Source organism: Labrus bergylta, chromosome 14, assembly GCF_963930695.1.
Source record: "Labrus bergylta chromosome 14, fLabBer1.1, whole genome shotgun sequence".
NCBI classification, from domain to species: Eukaryota; Metazoa; Chordata; class Actinopteri; order Labriformes; family Labridae; genus Labrus; species Labrus bergylta.
In genome coordinates this window covers 23,895,514-23,917,655 of record NC_089208.1, presented here as the reverse complement: position 1 = coordinate 23,917,655, position 22,142 = coordinate 23,895,514, and the positions used below count along the sequence as shown (strand labels likewise).

The 22,142-nt window shown below is 43.2% G+C and overlaps 1 protein-coding gene across 7 annotated transcripts in view; it reads right to left on the bottom strand.

Moving 5' to 3' along the window:
* The window catches only part of auts2a (activator of transcription and developmental regulator AUTS2 a), a 342,153-nt gene that overhangs the window by 189,485 nt on the left and 130,526 nt on the right, over nt 1-22,142 (bottom strand). For all 7 annotated transcript variants that reach the window (XM_029276886.2, XM_065962928.1, XM_065962931.1 and 4 more), the window contains one exon: nt 569-670. In XM_029276886.2, the coding sequence (XP_029132719.2) occupies nt 569-670 (102 nt within the window). The remainder of the gene's footprint in view (nt 1-568; nt 671-22,142) is intronic.

Sequence of the window (22,142 nt, the reverse complement as noted above, 5' to 3'; positions counted from 1 at the left end):
TTTCACAACACTTGTGTCTTCTTGTTGTCCTCTGATTGGAGGTAAATAAAGGTGATTGGTGGAGTTTTTCTTAAACCTATTTTCCTTGTATCATGTCGTTGCCTTAGACAAACATCCATGCTAATGTTGTCTAACTATTCCACTGATCAGCAGAGAAGCCAGGACAGAAAAAGCTGCTTTGAAAATGTTGTGAGGGAATGATATAGATCCACCATGTTTGTTAGAGCTCAAGGATGCCAACACTGTCTGTTGGTGAGGAACTATGAATGTAAACATAGCTTTTGTTTACAAGATAACTCCACAAGGCGCCTTCAAGTGCTGCCAAACAATTAGGAACTTTGAAACCAAAGTTTGAGCAAATAATCAAGTTTTCAACAGATGACTTGATTTGTGTTTTGTTCCAAGTATTGTCTTGGACCTTTCCTTCTGTTTGGTTTTACTGTATCTTTATAGAAAAGATTGAATCTATGTGATTGATAATGGGCCTCAACGTTTGAATCAGAAGATCTCCTTAAGACGTAGAGATGTACACATGTCTAAGTAAATAGTGAACTCTTAGTGTACTCACATCTGTCTGTCTGTCTCTGGAGCTGCTCCTGATGGACGGTTTGGACCTTCCGCTCACACTCTCACTGTCGCTGTCCTTGCAGTTGTTCTGCCCCGGCTTCAGCTGTCAAAAAAATAACAAGAGCAGACAAAAAGGTTAACAACATGAAGCAGGACTGTTAACACTGCAGTTTGGAGCTTTACATGGACAACACTGGCTGGGGAAGACATCCCACAGAAATGGCCTCATGAATATGTGAGAGCTGGCAGGAGCTGCGGCGCTGTCCCTGTAAATCTGTCATGTTTCTGAGCCCATTCAGCAGCCATCACTGCGCTTGCCAATGATAGACGCCATCTGATCTCGCAGTATGAGACTCCTCTCAGCCCACGATATAGAGAACATGGACAAAGACCCCTCCAGAACCTTCAAATGGAGCCGCTATCCTTTCCAGGCAGACACCACATGTCGAGGCAGCAGGAGCTCCGCAAAGTGTCATCCTCTAGACGCTCTGCTCGAGATGCAGCAAAATGACAAGAATAAAGCGGCGGAGGTGCCAATCTGCGAGCGTCTGAGGCCCTTCAAAATGAGGAGAACAATAAAAGACTCTTGGGAGTGCTTTGCTGAGTGGGAGGAGGTGGGGCCTGTACTGCCGGTCCAAGTCTGCGATTGATGTTGTCTGGAGGTCCCATGCTGCTCCTTCCAGACCAGACAAACGCTGCAGGTTTCATTTCAAAGCACATAAAAATATGGGCTTTATGGGACAGTGAATGCAACGCCTGCTCCGCCGCCTAATAGGAAAAGCGAAGCGTGGATCTGCACATACAAAGGACTTGGACTAGAAGATGTTGGCGCTCTCTTCTCTGGCTCTTAAGGGAAGGGACATGGCTTCAGTGTATATTATAATAAAGCCTCTTTTCCAGGTATCTGCTGATATTAAGAGCAATGAAAGGGCACAAGGTGAGGGAATACGGAAAGGACCCTTGAGTTGAGCAGGTAATTAAAATGAAAATGTTCCCTTTTCTGCGGCCATTAGCGGTGTGAAAGGAAACCTATTCCTTGGGAGAATTGCATGATGGGTGGAGGGCAGTTGGATTCACCAGAGTGCTGAACGTGATAAGAGAGTTTAAGCTCTGGGAATGCCTGATGGGCCTGTTTGACTCTGCGTGTGCACATTTATGCACCAGTGAGCGTCTATGTGTGCTGAGAGGAGGGCTGTGTGGAGCTCACAAATGTGGCACGAGCACACACAGACACATGCACACCGATGGCCTGTGCTGTGATAGCACTAATTACCTCCCACACATTCTATTCCCACAAAAACCAGGGCACATTTCCCTCCTTTCTCTTGTAAATGCCAGTCTGTCTGAGGGGAGTTTACATATTTTTAGAGAGAAAAGGGGAATAATATCTCTTCCACCCTGGTCTGCGAGCTGATCCTTGAAGAAAGAGCGAGGGATGATGTTTACGCCTCGGTCTGCAGCTCCTTCATCAAAAACATGTTGACCTATAATATTTATTAACCAGACTGTGTCCCTGCTGAACACACTGGGCAGCACACGCCAACAAACTCATGCATTTATGAATGTGCACACACACACAAAAAAAATTGTCGTGAAAGCTGTTGCCGACTCCTGAATCACATATTCAAAGCCAAAACCACGCTAATATATGGTAAGCATATGATCAGGCATGTGTGGTTAAGATGGCAAGATTTGTCTTTTTTTAATCAAAGTGAGTCTGCAGTAGTCAAACCACATAATCACAACTTCGGTTTCCTGGCTTATCAGAGGGAAAGTGCTCCATGAAATCAGAAATCTTGCACAAATTTAAAAGTGTGTAACGTCTGAAGAACTTGTCTAATAAAGATGTTCCAATAAAGAGCGGCTCATCTTTCAGGGCTATTACATAGCTCTGGACCTGATTACACAGCTATTTGAAAACGTATCCCTCAGCTTGTTCCCTTTAATTTCCCCCTGAGCTCCCTTAAATTACTTCTGTGAATTGTGTTTTTTTTTTTTTTTTTTTTTCATTTCATCCTCTCTCCCCTTTCTGAGGTTCAGATGATGGATTCATTTCTTTTAATGGTGTGATTAATAGACGACTTGAGCAAATGGAGGGACTGCTGGTGGTCAATGCCATCAAAAAGTGAAGTTGAGATTTAATGACCTGCTGCCTGGTGATAAATCTAAATGAGACGCCTGTGTGTGGGCACCAGGGGGCGGGGGAGTGGGCAGTCTCTGTGACCTCTGCTACATCAATGCTGATCTGATCACTCCCGCTTATTACCACGTGTAAGTCATTCTATATACCTTTATTGCCTTTTAAACTTAGCTCCAGTGAAACCTTTAATGAACACCATTCACTATATTCACATGGTAGACATTTTCCACAGGAGTGTTGTACTGCTATACTCCAGGCTATGAAATCATATTTAGAGTTGTTAGAAACCATCTTCTTTGACACCCAAATGAGGAGACGAGAATTTTAGATCAGGAGGGAAAAAGGTAATATTAAAAGTTCATATAACAGATACATGCCGACAGAAGCTAATGTTGAAAAAAAAAAACATCATCATGGTACATATCGTCTCTCAAGACAGTTAGGTTTCTTCCAAATCTATATCCAACCATTTACTATCTCATCTGGAGCCGGTCCCAGCTGGCATTGAGGTATCGGGGTAAACCCTGCACAGGTTCCCAGGCTGACTCACAGAGACAAACAAACATTCACACCTACAGGACATTTAGAGTACAACATGGCCGATAAATCAGCCAGCCGATACTAGCATATACGTGAATATCGGCTAATTTGATCTACGATAAGTGCCGATTTAAGTGCCTAGTTAATATTTAGAATTGTTAATTTCTACGTAAAATAGTGTATTAGTGCACTGTTGTTATTCTGGCCAATAAAGGCTTCAGTTGATAACTGTAATTATAAACCTGTACACACGTGTTTTAATAATTAAATATGTTATTATGACTAATTGTATTGAATAGTTGTATGGCATATAGTGTAACAGTGGCAATAAATGTGTGTTACAATCTATTTCAATCGATCTCTACAGATCAAAGGTAGATCTAAGAAAGATGTCGGCCGATATATCAGTATTGGAATTTAATTTCTTAATATCCGTATCTGGCCCTAAAATCCCATATCGGTCAGGCCCTCATTTTGAGTCACCCATCAAAAGGATTTCCAAACCTTGAACATAGCAGTATTATAACAGCATTTGAGCTTCCTATACTTAGCATGACATCAGAGAAAATACCTGCTGGGTTGATTTGGTCAGTGGCACTTTGCTGCGTACAACAGAGACTTTGTGCAGGGCGATGAGATGTGTGTGCAGAAGCCCCACACTTGTGTGCTGTGCTGATGCACTCGCATAAAGGCATTAATTAAGACGCAGGTTGAAGCATACGGATACATTTATTTAACAACTTCCCTTTTATCTGCACAGACTGGGTACGAACTGGCCCTGCAGGAAGATAAACAGATGGTTTTAATATTCCAGAGGCTAATTTCACAACAATTAAAGACACAGCAAGACATTAGCATCTAATGAAACATTTAAACTACTAGTAAGTGCATCTGCCATTAATTTCCACAGAGTGATGTCTGGTTTACTGCAATCTGTTCTGTGTTAGGGGATAAACTTCTCTTCTTTCTCGTCTCTTACCAGTCAGGATTTACTGAAGTGCAGAATCAACAACTGTTTTCAATCAGCAGCCAGCGTGACGCTTTGGGAGAGAGCAGCCCAAAGCTCAGCATGAGACAGTTCAGCCCACAAGAATGACAAATCAGTTTACACATCTTATAAATCATTTTCTACAAAAAAAAAAGGAACACACTCATAAGTTACTCGCTACTATTCAAACTGTTAATTTGCCACAGTGTGTTTTGGTGAGCCAGTGATGACAACTGAACATCCCCTGCAATGTCTTTTAATGTGACAATGACAGGGTGCCCGGTTCAAAGTGTTACTCGTCACTGAGCAAACCCCATGGTTTCATCAAGTGCTGTGTTGCCTTTGGAAACACAGGGGACACAAGTTGTTTAATTTTTTTTTTTTTTTTCATGTTTTTTTATGTTTGTCAAGTGGTAACAGCGTTATTGGTCAGAGAAAATGCTATGAAGGTGATGTCTTGAAAAAAGCAACTTGACAAGCTATTTCAAATCCAGATAAGTATTATCATTATCATGTATTGTGATACAGGTGTTACAATCAAATGTATTGTGATCCATCGCAGTACCAAGATGAGGAGACAGTTCAAGTCAGGTTGTGTTGGTTATTATGTTGATATCAATGATGCTGATGCTATTGTTGTGGTTCAGTTTGTATCTGACCTTGGCTGTGTTGCTTTGGTCCATTTGTGTTGAAAACAGTGTCCACAGGTACTCACTTATGCATGTAGGCTAATACTATATGGGTTTTGTACTGCATGTATTTCACTATGTTAAATTATGCACTCATGACTCAGAAATTCATTATGTCTGTTAGGGAGCTGCTAAGAGCATCAGTCAAGGATCCCTGTTGTTTCTCCAAGGTTGCTGTAATCACTGCCTCCTACCTTACCTTTTACCTCATTAGCTTATTGAAGGAACAGAGGATTTTCTGGCACAACTTCACCAACTACCAAGGTGCATGAAGAGTGAAAGGCATTGAAGAGGTCAAAAAGCTCCAGCAACACTTGTAGTGTGGAGGACCCTGATGAAGGCCACAAGCCGAAACGCGTTGGTCTAATTTTTGTTGATCTTCGTACTACAAATGTTGCTGGAGCTTTTTGACCTTATTAGCTTATAAAATGTATTTGTATTTTTCTGTCCTTTTAATGCCTTGCTGCACAACCTATTGCCTTCAGAGATCAAGTTGAAGTTGAGTTGAGTTATGCCAATAGATTGTAACTTTGACCTATTTCAAGTAACCGTTTAGGTATAAAGAACACACCATCATCTGCATAGAGTCAAATATTTGAACTTTATTGATGGCATTGTGATCTGACACAAAAGTATTTTTTCTGTATTTAATCTATTAATTATAAATGGATGGGAAGTTTTTAAGGATTGCACTATCATTTAGGAATGGATATTTTCCTTTTACCCTTAAATGTACAAGATGTTCAAATAACTTATTTTAAAAAGTCAAAATGCATGACTTTCATTTGTTTCAGTTTTGAACAGAACTAGATTTTGGTGCAAACAAAAACAGTTCTCTCAGCAGTCTAATATAGTTCATCAAAGCAGCAGAAAAACATGGCAATAATCAGAGAGGGTTGTTCACCCTGTCAAAAAGATAACACAGAAGTAAGAGTCATCAATGACTTTGTCTTCAAAGGTCTAAATGATAAGGATTCCAATATTGTGTCAGAAGATTGCCATTTCTTGACTGGCCTTGGCCAATGCTGCGTTCTTCTAAGAAGCCAACTATTCACTGAAACACTCTCCACACTCTTGAATTTCAAAGAGTCATAACATGTAGAAGGAATAGTTGAAGCGCCTTGCTGCTCAACATTTCTTTTGAAGGTTACAAGTAAACAAATGTCTTTGCAGATAAGCTCACAGCTGCACTATTGGAGCTGCCACATGAAATACCAAAGGTGTTATTGAATGCCATGTACGCCTCACAAATGCTTATCTTGAGATGTCTAGCAAAGCAACAAAAGGCCCGTCTTAACAATACAAGAAAATTCATTAAAAAGGGCAAAATCAATAAGGACTGTTTTTCATTTCTGTTGCTAGTAACAGTAGAAGGTAATAGGAAGGGACGAGTGTGAGGAAAGCAGAACAGGAGAATGTAGGAGAATGATGCAAAATATAGATTTGTATGTTATTTTACTGATTTTAAAATCAATGAAGATGATGAAGATTTGTGTTTTTAATTCCTATGGGTGTAATGGTGTCCAAAGCATCGCTAAACTCTATAGCTTTCTCCAATGTCTTTAGCTCTGTTGTGTTTTATTTTCTTATTTCTCTGAGATCAGGTTGGTTCAGAAATCTTTTGCAGAAACTTTCTGTTCTTCATTGCAGCAGATTTCAGACAGAAATAACAGACTGCAGAATGTTGTCATTAACCAATCAGAATCAAGTGTTAATCCAAATTGTTTCATAATTGTATTAAGGCATTTAAAATCCATTTGGAGCCCGCAGGCCACACTTTTCAGAGTTTAGTAACATTATGAAGTATTTCATTCAACACCCTTCCTCTGAGAAGTTCGCTAAACCAGCTATTACAACATCGTCTGGAACATGTGCAGTCAATTATTTCCTCACTTACTGAATAGTGCTCACCGTTGCCATCGTGGAATTTTACAAGTGTATTGACCTATTCTCAAGGGCCACACTACAGACTCAATGCAATCAAGCACAAAAGTAGGCCTGCTAACATTTCTAACCACAAAGGCCTTTTTAAACAGAGCCATACACAACACAGCCTAACCCCGCCAACCCTCCCCCAACCCCCATCCCTCATCCCACAAAGAGGAAGAAAAAAATAAAAAGACATGGAGAGAACTGGGCTCAGTTTTCTGTACTGGCCTCAGTGGGATAGCCATCAGCTCCTGGTTTCCCTTAGTTACGCACAACAGCAGCTGCGGAGCTCGGCTGTAATAAAAGCTGGAACAATTTAACGGCTTTTATTGTTCTTCTGCGGCTTTCAGAACAGCTAACCTGTCCTCTCAGGATCTGGCAGAGAGAACCCCACAAGGGCAGCAATGAAAGAGGATCTCATTTACCTAAAAGCGCTTATAAATTTTTAATTTGCTTTAACAAGTAAATTAACAAGTCCCTCATTTGGGAAGTTTTATGGCTGCTTGCCACTGAGGGAGGACCATGAAAGTTTTATAGATAATCCACTACCCAGGCTATGTTGCTGATAATAAATTGTCTATTTCCTGCGGCACTGTCAAATCCCCTTGGTTTCCACTGACTACACTTTGAATATCTCCTTTATGCTGCCTTCACAGGTCTATATACCGGGGCTATTAAGTGCTTGGAAGCTTCACGACTCAGCAGTTAAAATGAACAACTTGAAGAATTTCTGTCGACTTTATACAGCCACTCCGGTATTGCCTAAGGAGACGTCGTAGCTAAACATTAGAGCACATTAAGCATAGCTAATTATGTCTCTACCAGCCTGTACATCACATCAGCCTCACAGTGAGCCCATCGAGAAAAAAAAAAAAAACACCTCAGGCTGGTTTACAGCAGCATTTGGAAACTGCTGGGCCCGATTAACTCGCAGTGGGCTTTATCTGTTGAGACTGTTATGTAAAAAAGAAAAGAAAAAAAAAACAGGAGCTGAGGGTTTGTCAGTGCCTGTGAGGGGGCGACAACGAGTCCTACGTCATCTGTCTGACAGTGGCTGTGTGTGGGCGAGCCCACCAGCGTGGCCGGGCTATGACCCTGTGCTGGCTCGGAGGCCTTGCTGCTTTAACCGCCACAGACAGGAGCCCTCCCCGAGACCCTCTTCACCCATAACCCTCTCTGCCACCCTCGCTCACAGGCTGTCACTGATCATCAGCGCTTGGCCTTTATTGCCCCAGTTTTGTTTTCTGTTATAGCTCTGTGTTTCGTCAAGAAGTCATGGTCGTGAAACTACAGCGTTTTTCATCTTTGTCACTGACGCAGGGTGTCATGTGTGAGGTATCAAAAATAATTGGTATATTTTTCCCTATGTCTCCTTATGTTTAAGATGAAACTTGCAGTTATGCAGTTAGCCAGTAAAGAATATTGTATTAGTATCTAGGTATGCAACCATGGAGAAGCCCTTATTTCCTTTCAATCCATTGGCATCATTGAGCAGCAGTGATCTCCAGTGACCTTGTTACAATATTTTCCTAGCAGGGGAAAGATCAGCGATGCCAAATACACATACTCTGACCGTTCTCAGACCACAGAGGATGCTTTTCTTGCCCCTCTGCAGGAATGTGAAGCCAAAGCAAAGACATGGAGCCGCTGAGAACTCGTCACAGCAGCCGCAGGGTGAAAGCATCCTGAGAAGAGAATGGGGAGTAGGAATGAAGGGAAATGCAGGCTCTGGGGGATGTGTGCGAGGGGGTAAACGTGGTTGAGAGCACTGTTTTGATCTCATCAGTCATCCTAAGGATACCATTTCCTCCGCTGCAGGCTGGAGGCTACAGCAGATCGTGGCTGCAGTTATATATCGCCATAAATCTCTGATCTATGACGACATTACAGACAAATCAATATGCTTTTAACATCCATCCTCGGCCCTACGTTGCAATCACCCTTCTCCCTCCTCACAAATGGTCATATAATGCTGGAGTCGGCTGGATTGAGTTATGGGGACAATTCCCAGATTTAATAATGAACTGAGCAGGTGGAGGAAAAGTGAGTGGTGGTGGGTGGGGGGAAAATATAAGAGCAGCGGGAGACCTGTACTCTCTCAGATCATATCGGAACATCTTGTTATAGTAGCCCAGCGTGGCCGTAAAATAACCTTCCTGCCCGTTTTACGCTCCCACTCCATGAGATATAACATTTCCCGTGTACAGAGGGCAAAACACAAACCAGGAGAATGCTCTACCCAGAATACACTGGGAAACTGAAGGAGGAAGGATGCTTGGGCCGACCCTCGGAGCTGCCAAGTTGAGCGCTCATCACCACATAAACTACTCATCAAAGAAATTTGCGTGCAATTAATTACATGATTCCCCAGCTCTTCAATCTGTGCTTCTGAGTCGTTACTTCAATACTGCCTTTCAGGGAGCCATCCAACTAAAGCCACAGCCAGTGTGCCAAATCACGGCTCCCCAGGCTGGCCAGCCTCAATAAAGAGCGGTATGGAAGGGGAAAAAAAAAAGACGACGGAGAAAAAGCCCTCTCCTATCGGCTTGCAGGGGCTATCATTTCTCTCTTTTATTGCCATTTATTTTCCTCCAGGAATTCACTGCCAGTATATTGGCAGGCCTTCCAGTAGATGGAGGCAATGAAATTTAGCGCAGACACTTAACACTGGGTCAAGCCTTGTGTGCGGCTCATGTGCGGTGGTAATATGATAGACAAACACTTCTAGTTTAGGGAAAGGCGACTTTTTTTATGTTACAGGAATAGCAGCAGAGTGCTCACCGTGACAGACTCCAAAAAAAAAAAAAAAGCAAAACTATACCCTCCTAGAAAGAGGAGGAAGGCAGAAGAGCACTGTGGCTACTTCAGAGAGACGACCTAAATAGGTCAAAGCTGTGTCATTATGCTAAAGCCTGAGGCGCTGAAGAGCTGCTGGCTGGGAAATAATACTATAAAGATTCATTTACAAACATTCCTCAGGTCCTCAGGAGAAAAAAGACCCTTATTAAACATGTAATTAAATTATGTTTTTACATTTGCACTGGAACAACACACCAGAATGTCTGTGATTTAATTTTACACGCATTAATACCAATTGTAGAAAACAAGACGCATGCAGAAGTTAAGGACGTATGTGCATGGAACAGCATTTAAAGAAGAGATGTTTCTGATGTAATCTTTAAATAGAAGAAAACGTTACATCCCTCTCTGATTTTCAGCACCTTAGGTTCACACTCACATGAGGAGGATTTGGCCAGTTTATGCAGACAGATTTAGAAAGATTCTGGTTTTGGTCTCTTGGTACGGATGTTTGGAAATGTGAGGAGTTTAATGATCAAATATTATTCCTCCTGATTTACACACAGACTCATCAGAGCCGCGCTTCAACAACTTCAAACATGCTAGATACTTAGGATTTCAAATTTGGATGATTACATTATAGTTTCCAAGCTGCACAATAATATTCAAAGAGGGAATGCTGCAAGAGGAGCTGACAGCGCTGACATGCAACTGTGAAGATGTTAGCCCTCGATGCTAATGTTTGTTAGCATATTATAGTTGAAATTTGAAGCAATCTCTAGGCTTTTGCTTAAAGCAACAAAATGCAGAAATTGCATATTCACTTTGGTGAAAAACAAGTTTCTGTTGTGCTTCCCCCACCTCCCCTCAGAGACAATGTGCGTTTGTTGACAAGAAGAGGGGCGGTGTTATGAGGATCCAAAGACCCCTGTGGACTGACGAGGTACATAAACATTACCAGATTTAGCGCAAATATGACTCTGATAGCGTCTACAGCCCGTTGTAGAGACAACTTCTGGTGTAAGATGGATTTATTCATTCATATGTTTTCAAGCCTGAGACATAACTTGTCTCGAGTTAGATGACTTTCTGCAGCTGCTAAAGCTGCCAAACATGAGGCAACGATGACACCCATAATCAGAGGCGCTGCTTGTCAACAGGCAAGGCAAGTAACTTCTTGGGGCCCCCAGACCAGTAGGGGGCCCTGGAGGGCTGACAAAGTTAAACCCACAGCAGTGGCCCAAAATGTGCAAATTTTGCAATGACAGTAGAAAACCTCCCTAAGTAGCCCCATCTGACAGCACTCACTCTCTTTGACCTGCTAAGAATCGCAGACATTAATGCTGTCAAAACCAAAGTTTGTAAATGAAAGTCAAAAGAGAAAATGAAGAGGAATTATCCGTCTACAGGAGAGAAAACAGGAAAAAGAGGAAAAAGAGGAAGAGGAGTATGCGTCGGGACACTGGCAGACATGATGGTTGCAGGGCCTTTCAATTGATTTTTGCCTGGGGCCCCAACAGACTTTACAATCGCCATTGCTCATAATGATACAGCCTAACGTTACCTTTCAATCTGTTATGATTAATATCTGCAGGAATGTACACAACGGATTTTGTTCAGTTATTCTCTCTCTTTCTCTTCTTAGCTTCATCCGTCACCGTCCTCTTCTTCTTAGCCTCAGTCGTCTTATCAAACAGAACAGAGACAAGCTAACTGGCTAGTGCCGTGAAGCTGAACAGACTACTCGCGAGAGAACCGCGGCGTGCTGCCAATATTACACCGGGCTATAAGCAGGCGATCTCTGGACATGGGAGAGACGATATCCTGCAAAGAAATGAATATATCTTTGGGAGCCATAGTGTTGTCTTTGTGCATCATATCTAGAGACGCTATTCTGCCTTTTGAAAGTTGTTGTACTCGATCGACTTTGAAACGACTATTTTAAGGTGTTACATATTGTTGATTTAATAAGAGACAACCAAAGACTCCTCGACCAGCTTTCTGCTTCCCTGTGAGATCATGTGAGATTAGCGAAAATCACAAGAAGTTTAAGGCCGTTCCCAATGGCACCCCTTAATATTAAAAACTCTGTAAAATGTATACCATCATGCTGCAGCACAATTTTTACATCAAATAGGAAATTGAAACTGGTGCAGTCTGAGCCGGGTCTTACGGCTGAATACCAATACTCATAACTACAAGCTGTGTGGTGTCCACTGTTTGCATATCTGGAGTGATTTCTCATCCAGTGACTGTATCTAATAACCCAGTGGATCTTTAAGTGAAGGTTATGGGGTCATAAGCTGATCTCTGGTCAGCAGGTGGACATAACCATTAAGTCTGCGCCCCCTGCATGAGGCTGTAAACCAACAAGGCCGATAGCGTCTCACCTTACCTGCACACGGCTCCATCTGCGCTGCTATTTGGGGGATTAGAGGGGGCTGTAAAATCTGATGGCAGGATATACATTTCCTATTTGGATGACCAGGGGTGTCTGCCCGAGGCCGCTGCTGTTATCACTAATCCCTGCTGTAAACGTCCTCATTTTGTTGCCTTCCTGAAATTCACATCTGCCGTTATCAGGTCATAAAAACAAGACAGTGCTATGCTCCCGCTGTATAAATAGCAGCCTGAGTTTGCCCGCTTCGTGAGGAGTATGTGCTTGGAAACATCTGCTCTGGCTGCTCCAACAGACTGGTAATGAGAGACAGCAGAAAGCCAAAGGCAACACAAAAAGAACCAGCCAAACAACATGATTGTAATTGAAATAATCAGGACGTCAGCGACAGGAAATTACTCGCATGTACTGTAACAACACAGTGTACTTTTTGGATTCAAGCTTGTACGTAAACCCGTGATGATGGCAGAATGTTGGCTATTAACATTATACTGGAACCACATTGACTGCATACCTTATTCCCTCTCATCTGACGGCTCATAAAAAAAGCAGCTGGGATGTGCCTGTAATAGACCGGCTGGAGATCTGAGAATCTGTGCATTGTTTCAGTGCTACCTTCACATGCTGTGGGAAATATCAGTACCACAAGTCATAGTACAGGTTTCTATTTTCAATGAATATTTCAGACAGTTGAGTAACCAGCTAAAAACCGGTTTACCCCCCTACCCCCCACCCCCCTTTACAGATACTGTTGTACAGAACATGCATTATACTACTGATAATTAAAGAATGTAAAAAGGATGGTTTGCCAGATACTAGACCAGTTAGATGCAGAGCTGGATAAACACTGAAGCTTCAGTGTTCACCACATGGCAACCTATGTGAGCATCGACTCTAGAGAGGAGGGGGCGGGGGGAGACAGCTCTCTATAATGTTTTGATTTTAGACTGCAGTACCCATTTTAAACACTAGGTGTCAGAGATACATACTGCTCCCCCAATTCAGACATTCAATATGACAGACCACAACATCAACACACTGCAGTTATTAACTTCTGATTGATGTTATCACCTTTAGTTTCAGAGTAAGGAAACAGTTACGTTATATTAACCTGTAAGAGGAATAAACTACACACGACCTTCACTAAACAAGGAGAACATTTTAAACTCAGATGGGTGTTTGTGAATTGGGTTGGGGGAGCAGGAACAAAATTAACAACTTCAGCTGCAGCATGAAAAACATAATCTCTGTAGGCCTTTGTCAAGGACTTTTCACAATTATGAGACAACTATCTACATCAGTTTGAAAAACAGTTTGAGCTTCGCCACTTAAAAAGTTGGAACAACTTTGTGAAGTAGTTTCTGCTTGAAAAGGCTGTGAGCAGCAGCAGCAGCAGCAGTAACTAGGGCATGTTCTTAGAGCAGTTCAGTGAGAGATGGTTTTAACACAAGATCACAATGTTAGCGTACTTTTACTCAACTTTTCACAACTGCAACCACAGAAAGTAAACAGTGATTTCTTTACCCTTTGGCACAGCTTTACAGTGGAAATAAAAGAAGTCAAATCTGATCCTGCGTTTTGATTTAGTCCAACACAGCGCCGTGAACACTCCAAGACCTGACAGCATCCAGCGTTGACTGCGCTGCTTGTAGAAATAGCTTCCCCACATGTGTGTAAGTCATATAACAACACACAGGGGACCTGTTACATTTCAGCAGAGTTCCACATCACTTGGCTTAAAGAGACACTATTTAGGTGGTTTAGTGCTTTTATTTATGTTGAGAATTACAGGCTGATCCAAATCTTGAGAGTTTTTTCCTGCTCTGACATGTGGCGCTTTCAGCAGCTATCAGCGATCTCGGCAGAGCAAAAGAATTACTCCGTGACCCTCTTTGCAAGCCATGCCCTCACTCTGTTTGTGTTTTGGTCTGGGCTTCCTCTAGCGAGTAATGGACTTCCTTCAACTCATAAATCACACTTGTACACCCCTTTTGGGGTTTTTTTTTCTTCCCCTTTTTTCTCCTCCTCCGCCACGTTTTGTTAAGTGGACCACATCTTTGTTCATGTGAAGCTATTTTCTGTCACAAAAAGCAGCCAGACAATGCCGGCTCTCTTTTCTTCTGTTCTAGGAAAGGCACTTTTACAGGCGCTGAGGGCCACAAATGTCAACCACAGGAAGGCAATTATGAGAGTAAAATTACTTCCTTACTGTTATCAATCCACTCTGTGGACCCGGGGAATGGTTAAAAGCCACCGTGAAATAGGGCACAGTTAGAGTTTTCTCCTGGGTCTCGACCGAGGCTGCTAACCTTGCTATTAAAGCCCCCGACAAGCTTTGTCAATGCAATCTGCTGAATGCCTTGAGTGACACGCGATCGATATTCTCCACTCTCCCGGGTCATCACCACTGACAGAGGCCTAAGTAATAATACAGCACTCGCTGCCTCTCTAACTTAAATGCTTCCACTGCCACAATATTTCTTTTTTTTGTCTTTGTCTCGGGGCTCGCGAGCTAAATTTTCCGCGCTGATCGAAAGAGGAAGATATGGATGGTGGAAGGGAACAGGGGAGGGTGTGAGTGTGTGTTGGGTGAGGAATTGCTACATGTCTGGATTGATGCCGGCGAGGGTAGTGAGTGTGGCCAGCTGAGGGAGGCGAGGGGGGGGGGGGGCTCTGATAAATCGAAAATGACTGGCTGCCGAGTTGTAATCTGCCAGCGTCGAGCCCCCTGTAGCAACAAGCCAAATGAAAAAGCACGCTGACAGGCCGGAGAGATGGAGGGCCTGCGGTAGATTGCGGGGAGGAGATGGAGCACAGGGGAAGAAAGAGAGAGAGAGAGAGAGAGGAGGGAGGGAAAGCAGAGTGGGTGGAGGAAGGGGTAAGAGGGAGGAATTGAGGGGGGAGACATTTGTTCCTGTGTACAGATGTCAGGGAGCAGAGAAAGAGAGGTAGTGCGTGGTTGCAGGCTGTAAATAAAGCATGCACATACACAACCCATTACTCGCTGAAAGCATGAGAGTCCCATTACAATTTCTAATAAGGCCCAATGTAAACAGGAGCAGTTGGCAGTGTTGTACCACCCATCAAGAGCTGTCAATTAGCTCTACACTGAGAACGTGTTTTATGTGTTTGCATGGCCGGGCGTGTGTGTGTGTGTGTGTGTGTGTGTGTGTGTGTGTGTGTGTGTGTATAGAGGGCTTGTAAATCTCTTGTTATATGCTATCTTTGCATTTTGCTGGAGACGACATCTGAAAGGGATGTGTGTACAAATGCAGACACACACACACACACACACGCACACAGGCAGTCACAGCTGTCGTGTCCTTCACAAGCAGGTGAGCCGAGCTCCAACATCAAAATCCAACACAAGAGCTCCACCTACTGCAAGCACCTCCTCTCTGCCCCGTCCTCTGTTGTTCACACAGCCAGACGAGCTCTGGGAGGAGAAAAACACACATGCAGGATGTACATCTGCAGCAGCTCTTTCTACCCATTCCATTAAATTTCAGGGGAGTCCTTCTCAATGGACATTAGTGTCAGACTCAGGAAAAGTCAATCCAAGCAGGGCTAACAAGGCAGCAGCGGACCAGCCTCGTAGCGCCTGATACAATGTCAGCAGCGATGAGAGCTGAGAGCTAAGCCCGCTCTCCCCTCCCTTGTATTAAGTGTGTAAGCCTGATGCCTGTTAAGCAGGGTCTTGCAGGAGCAGAGGCTGAAGGAAGGAGTCGGTCTGCCTCGCTGTCTGCCTGCCTAATAGGCCGACTGGCCTGGAAACACAAAAAATGCAAGGTCAGTTCAGCAGCAGTAGCGGTGAGCTCCAGACAAGAGGAACAGCATTGTAATTGGGAACTCAATAAAGCTTGTGTGGAAAACATTGGAAGATAACGCCGGCAGATCCCACCCACCAGGACCACAGAGAACCCAGAGCAAACAATCTGTCTGCACAGCCATCCACAACCCTACACCCGGTTTACACATCTCCATCAGATGAGCTGCATATATTTAGAAATCACTAGTGGCACAGCATGGGGTCTGATGAATTCACAAACAGCAGGAAATAGCGCTGCTGTATTTTCAACAGAATTATCTGCAGCTCTTTGTCTGTTTATCCATCGCTGCTTTTTCTCCCCTCCGCCTCTCCACAGCAGCAGACATGCCCGGTATGTGAAATAGGGGCCTTGAATCTGTAAAGGCTGCATCCCTCCTCCCCCTGTTTCATTTGCAGGCCCGTGGCTCACAGTCGGACTGTCGCAGAGAAAAGCCATCTCCCTCACAGCATGGCAGCTGTTTCAGGGCAGCGCCGATCTGCTGCATGCTTCCCGCGCTCTCCCACTGGGCTATTCAGGAAATCACGGCTGATACTGAGCTGTTTGACTCCCTTTTGTGCTCACCCCTGGTTGTCGCCGTGACAAAAAGAAAGAAGGAAAAAAAAAATGCAAGTATAGTCTTTTTCACCCCCTGAGGAAACACTGAAAATTATTTCTGCAACCCTCAGTGTGGCAATTTTGGTGAAGGCATACAAAAAAAAAAGAATAAAACACAATTTAAAAAGCAGGCGCTGCAGGAGTGGAAGTCTGCCTGTGGCTTTTTGAGTTTGCTGGGAGAAATTGGGTTCTCAGCCTGAGGTTTATCACTGAAAACTTGAGGCATTTTCTGGAACAAAACTGGTCTAATCATTTCAAATAGGCCGGTGTGAGATGAAGACGTAATATAAGCAGCAGAGCGACAATCCACTGAGGCCTAATCAAAGAAATACACGAGGAAGAAATGTGGGAGTTTGACTTTGCATTTCTGTTCCTTTCTATTGTGGAAGCGTTTGAACTTCATAGACTCATACACGGCTTCAGCTCTGCAGCAACAGGAACGAGGGGTCAGAGACTCACCACTGCAGATTTTCATGCTTTTGGCTGCAGCACACATATTCCTCAGCTACAATCAATTATCCTGCCAAGAACCAGGCCAAAGAGGCAGCTCCCACATTATTGTGGCTAATGAGCAATAAAAAGAGAGATAACCTGCATCACAAGACCTTGTCCATCACGCCGCCCGATCAGATTAAGTCTGACTTCAGAGCAGAGTTATTTGGAAAGGGATGATAGAAGGAGTGTCCGCTGATAAGAGAAGAATTTAGTTAGGGTCAGCTAATGTTTTGTTTTTTTTGTTTCTAGGCTGACAGATGTCCTGCCCTGCTTTACTGTAGATTGACCCGTCTCCATGATAAAACTGAAGCAACCTCCAAAGCTAATCCACATTTTCTCAGATAAGCTTCTATCACACGCTGAGGAAGACCAAACATGTCGCTCTCACCAGGTTTTGTTTTGGGTCATGGAGGTAAGAGTGAGAACATCAGACACTTGGTCAAGGCTGGGATTGCTTGTAAAAAAAAAAAACACAACACATTTTTACTAAAGGCCTCACACACCTGCACGAGGGCTGGGAGAGAAAGTTGTTGAATGCATTCAGTGTTTACTGCAGGTTCCCATGACAGTCTCAGTCTGAAGTTAGAAATAATTTAAGAGAGATTAAGGGACAGAAACCTTTATGGAGTTAGATAAAGTAATGGTACAGAAATCTTCCCCCTTGGGGTCATGACTTGATTATTTCAAAAAAGGAAATGGAAGTATCCTGTATGTTATTGTAACACTGTGTGTGTGTGTGTGTGTGTGTGTGTGTGTGTGTGTGTGTGTGTGTGTGTGTGTGTGTGTGCGTGTGCGTGCGTGTGTGCGTGTGTGCGTGTGTAGGTGTGTCTCACACAGCGTCACACTTTGTAAAGGTACTTGTTTTATAAATTATGGAGCAGCTCAGTGAATGCAAATGAGAACTACACAAGGTTTATTTTCAATAGGAAAGACAAAGAAGAGAAAAGAAGCAGAGGGAAACATGCAAAGCTGAGTACAATCTTAAAAGTAGCAGGAAGCGTTGGGGGAGTTTGGGTGAGAAATGCTTTTTACGTCCTTGTGCGTCTCACAGGAGAGTGCGGAGTGAGCTAAAGAACAAGGCTAAAACAAGCGCATTTAAAAAAGCACACGTTCACAAACGCTTTTTTATCCAAACTTTCCCTCCTCGTTTTTCTTCATTTACGATTGTGTGCACAAAGTACACTCTAAGAAAGAATGCCAGGCTTTTGTAGGCCACAAAGACTTGTGTGTGGGCTCCAAAGAGCTAATGTCGAAATTCCCTCAAGCGTCTTTTTTAAACACACGGGTAAATAATTCAGCAACCGCCTGAACAAAGACAGAATCTGAGAGCGAGCGCTGGGTTCTCTGGTGTACACTGCACTTTCCTTCCCCATCCCACAAGATGGAATAATGATGCGGGCACTCTCTCTCTCTCTCTCTCTGTGTGACTGAGTATTTTTTTCTGCTTTATTTGGAGCCTTCAGAGTTGATGTTGCAGCGTGAAAACAGAGCTGCTGCCTCCGTCACATCCCTGTGTGTCTGCAGCAGAGCAGCCTGTCACCCTCCTGATGACCTGTGGGTGGTGCTACATGACAACACATCAGCAGGAGGAGAGGAAGGAGGAGGACAGCAGGGATGGATTCCAACAAAACATGTGTCACAATACACTTTGAACATTTCCCACACTCGTCTACACAGCAGCATTAAATCAACAAGGTGTCAAACTAAACAGAGGATACTTCAAACATCATCATCCCCTCTTCCTTGTCTCCCATGAAGCAACACTCCTCTTGCTGTGAGTATTACCTGGATGTAGTCTGGATTTTAGTTTTTATTCACCCACAGCCTGAAGCTAACTGGTTATGCTTCTTTGTCACCGTGTTTTCATAGCAGGCATCTTTAAAAAAAAACATCTGCGTTATCTTTACCATGCAAGAAAATATCCTCTCCAGTTCTTAAAGCTCTGATTCAAGCGAGAAGAAGGATGCACGCTTGTTTCAAACCTGGAAAAATGCAAAAATACAAATCTGTTTCACGTGGGTGGAAAGCTGCAGAAGTGCCATGACATGTTATTTTGACCGTGACGGCTTGTTGACACTTTGAGTTTCTTAAAGTCAAGAGTGCAAGAAACTAAACATCCACAGGTGAAAGAAGAGAGGTCAAGTATTAGTGTTCAGGTTAACATGTACGCAACAGACAAAACACTTAGATCACACCTCACAGGCAGACTGATACAGCCTCTATTATAAGTACAAAAACTGCAAAAAAAGGAGCACACTCGACTCTAAACACAGTTTAAGGTGCATGACCGCAACAAGACTAAAAAGAGACGAAACAGCACACTGAATGAAAATAACAGACGCGTTTCAGCACTAGGCGGAAACGCCCCTTATATACCTATATCTAGTAACCTCAATACCCCCGCTGTACAATACTGTGCACTGTTTTTACACTACCACTCAGAAGTTTGGACCCACAACAGTACCAGTACAATCAATAACACAGTTTACTATATTATTATAATAAAGCTAGTGTAAGCCGTATCAAGTTTTTCTTTATTATTTACTATTTTCCACATTTGAGAATAAGAGAAGATATTAAAAGAATAAAAATAAAATGCTTCATTTTTGTTTTTGTGTAGGGAATAAATGCATACATATGTAGACATCAACTTCTCTATTTCTATTTATATAAGAAACAGGTGTTAAACATTTGAGCATCAGCCTTCAGATCAAAATGTCTTTAAGAGAATAAAATGCATTTCAATCAGCTGTGTCCAAACATGTAACTGGTACTGTATATTCTTTTTTACTCCTGTTTGTTATAATCTTATTTTATTCTAATTTCTTCAATATATTTGAACATGTCTTCAGGCTTTATTTTACAGACTGTAAATGTTCATAGACCGGGCTTTAATTGTCTTCAGTCTATGAGACGTGTCTAGATGAGCCTCTAATATTTTTTTAATAAAACTCATACACAGCAAAGATGGGAAAAGACTATAAAACTGTCAGGACCCACCAGCAACTCCTTCATGATCAAATCGTAACTCAAATTTCTGATATTTTTACAACCATCAGATTTATTAAACCAAATATCTGTTTGGACGACAAACTTTACTAAACACGGAACAGAACAAAGAAACAAAACAAACATGTTTTTTTATTTTTTGGGCTTTTTCGTGCCTTTAATGCAGAGATAGGACAGTGGATAGAGTCGGAAACCAGGGAGAGAGAGAGTGGGGAATGACATGCGGAAGGAAGCCACGGGTGGAGGCGAACCCGGGCCTCCTGCTTGAGATGAGAGTCTCAACACATGGGACGTGCGCCCTAACCACTGCGCCACCAGCGCGCCCTAACAAACATGTTTTTGACAACATTATTTTCCCTCAGCATACATTTGCAACCCAAAGAAAACAGCACTGTGACCCACTTTTGGGCCCCGACCCACCAGTTGAGAACCACTGCAGTAGAGGACTGTTTGAAAATGTCTGATTCACACTCAAAGTGAATAATTGTGCCTGTGAGGCAGCTCCAAGCTGGTTTTCAATGCAGGACGTTTCAAGGAAAACGTGTTTAAAGGGCAGAATATCTGAGAGACTCAGTGACAAGGGAGGAGGGGGAATATTAGTTTGGAGAAATAAGGAAATACTTTTAAGATAAAATGAAAAATACATTTTTAAATGTTTCCAGGTATAAAACTGTAAGCCAGAGAGTGCAGCCAGTTCAGCTTGTGGCGAAGACCTCGGACACTCACAAAGAGCGCACACACTTAGGAGGAAAACATTCAGTTAGGCTCAGTGTACCATATATTTATTGATTCATTGATCCCACAAACACTGTGTTTTTCTGTGGTTGTTGTCTACCTGTTCTGTGTTTCACGTCAACATGAAGAAACACTGACACGTCGAGGTGAGGGAACGCCGTCTCTACCTTCTCTTCTTAAAAACAAACTCTCTGTGCTGCTTTCTGGCTGAGCAACAGAGTGGACTAAGCAGGAATAAAACAGTAGTGAGATGCACACACACACACACACACACGCACGCACGCACACACACGCACACATACACACACACGCACGCACGCACACACACGCACACATACACACACACACACACACACACACACACACGCACGCACACACACGCACACACACACACACACACACACACACACACACACACGCACGCACACAGCTGAGGAGGAGTGTTTTTGGAGGGGATGTGTGGGGTGGAAGAGTAGCTACCTCTGCTCGTAGCCTCAGGCGGGACTGGGAATCAGTTCAAAGATTGCCCGTATAACTCTGATTAAAAATACACAATGGATCTTTTTAACTTTCAAGGCTAATAATTGATGAACACAAAGGCCCTGTTGAATTTTCCATGTGAAAGAGGAGCTGACATTGGAAAGGTTCACTGAATCTGAGCATGTAGTCCTCCCCCCTCCCTCTCCTCATCCCCCTGCTCTCCATCTCCTCGTCGCTGCGGGCTAATTGCAGCGATTTTAGATGATTGTTATTAAAAACAGGCGAGCGGCGGCGCTCTGTGAGCCGAATCCCCTCGAGGAGAGTCCCCGTCACACCGGGAGCGCCCGTGCATCCTAATGACTGCAATCAAGGTCTGTGAGAGCGAGGGTGCCTTTGTTTCCTTCAACGCCGTGAAGGAGGCAACGGGGCACACACACAAACACACACAACAACAACAACAACAACAACACCGCACTCCAACACTCTTCAGGATGAATAAACCTGAAGTGAACAACATCAACAGCGGCGGCTCTCAGCTTGTCGGTGCTTAGCGCGGCTGCTTTCACAAACAGACAGACGAGCATCAAATCCAGCAACACAGACACAGCATGATTTATTAACACTTCACTAATGTACTGTGTCAGAAGGATTCATTAAGAAGCCAACATGGAAACTTTAATAATAACAACAGAATGCTGAATATCTACAAGGTCAAACAAACTGTGAAGAGCCAGAAACACACAAACAGTTTCATCCGCTGCACTTTTCAAGGTGAGGAAAGTCATGTAAATCAGGTCGGACTCTGAGAACACACAGCTCTGCTAAAGCTGAACACATGTATTCTGACATCTTCTAACTTCAATGATTAAACCTACAAAAAAAAGTTTTCTCCAAAGTCTAAAAGTTGAGAATTCAAATCATCAAGCAGAAAGAACTCAAGGAAACTCAC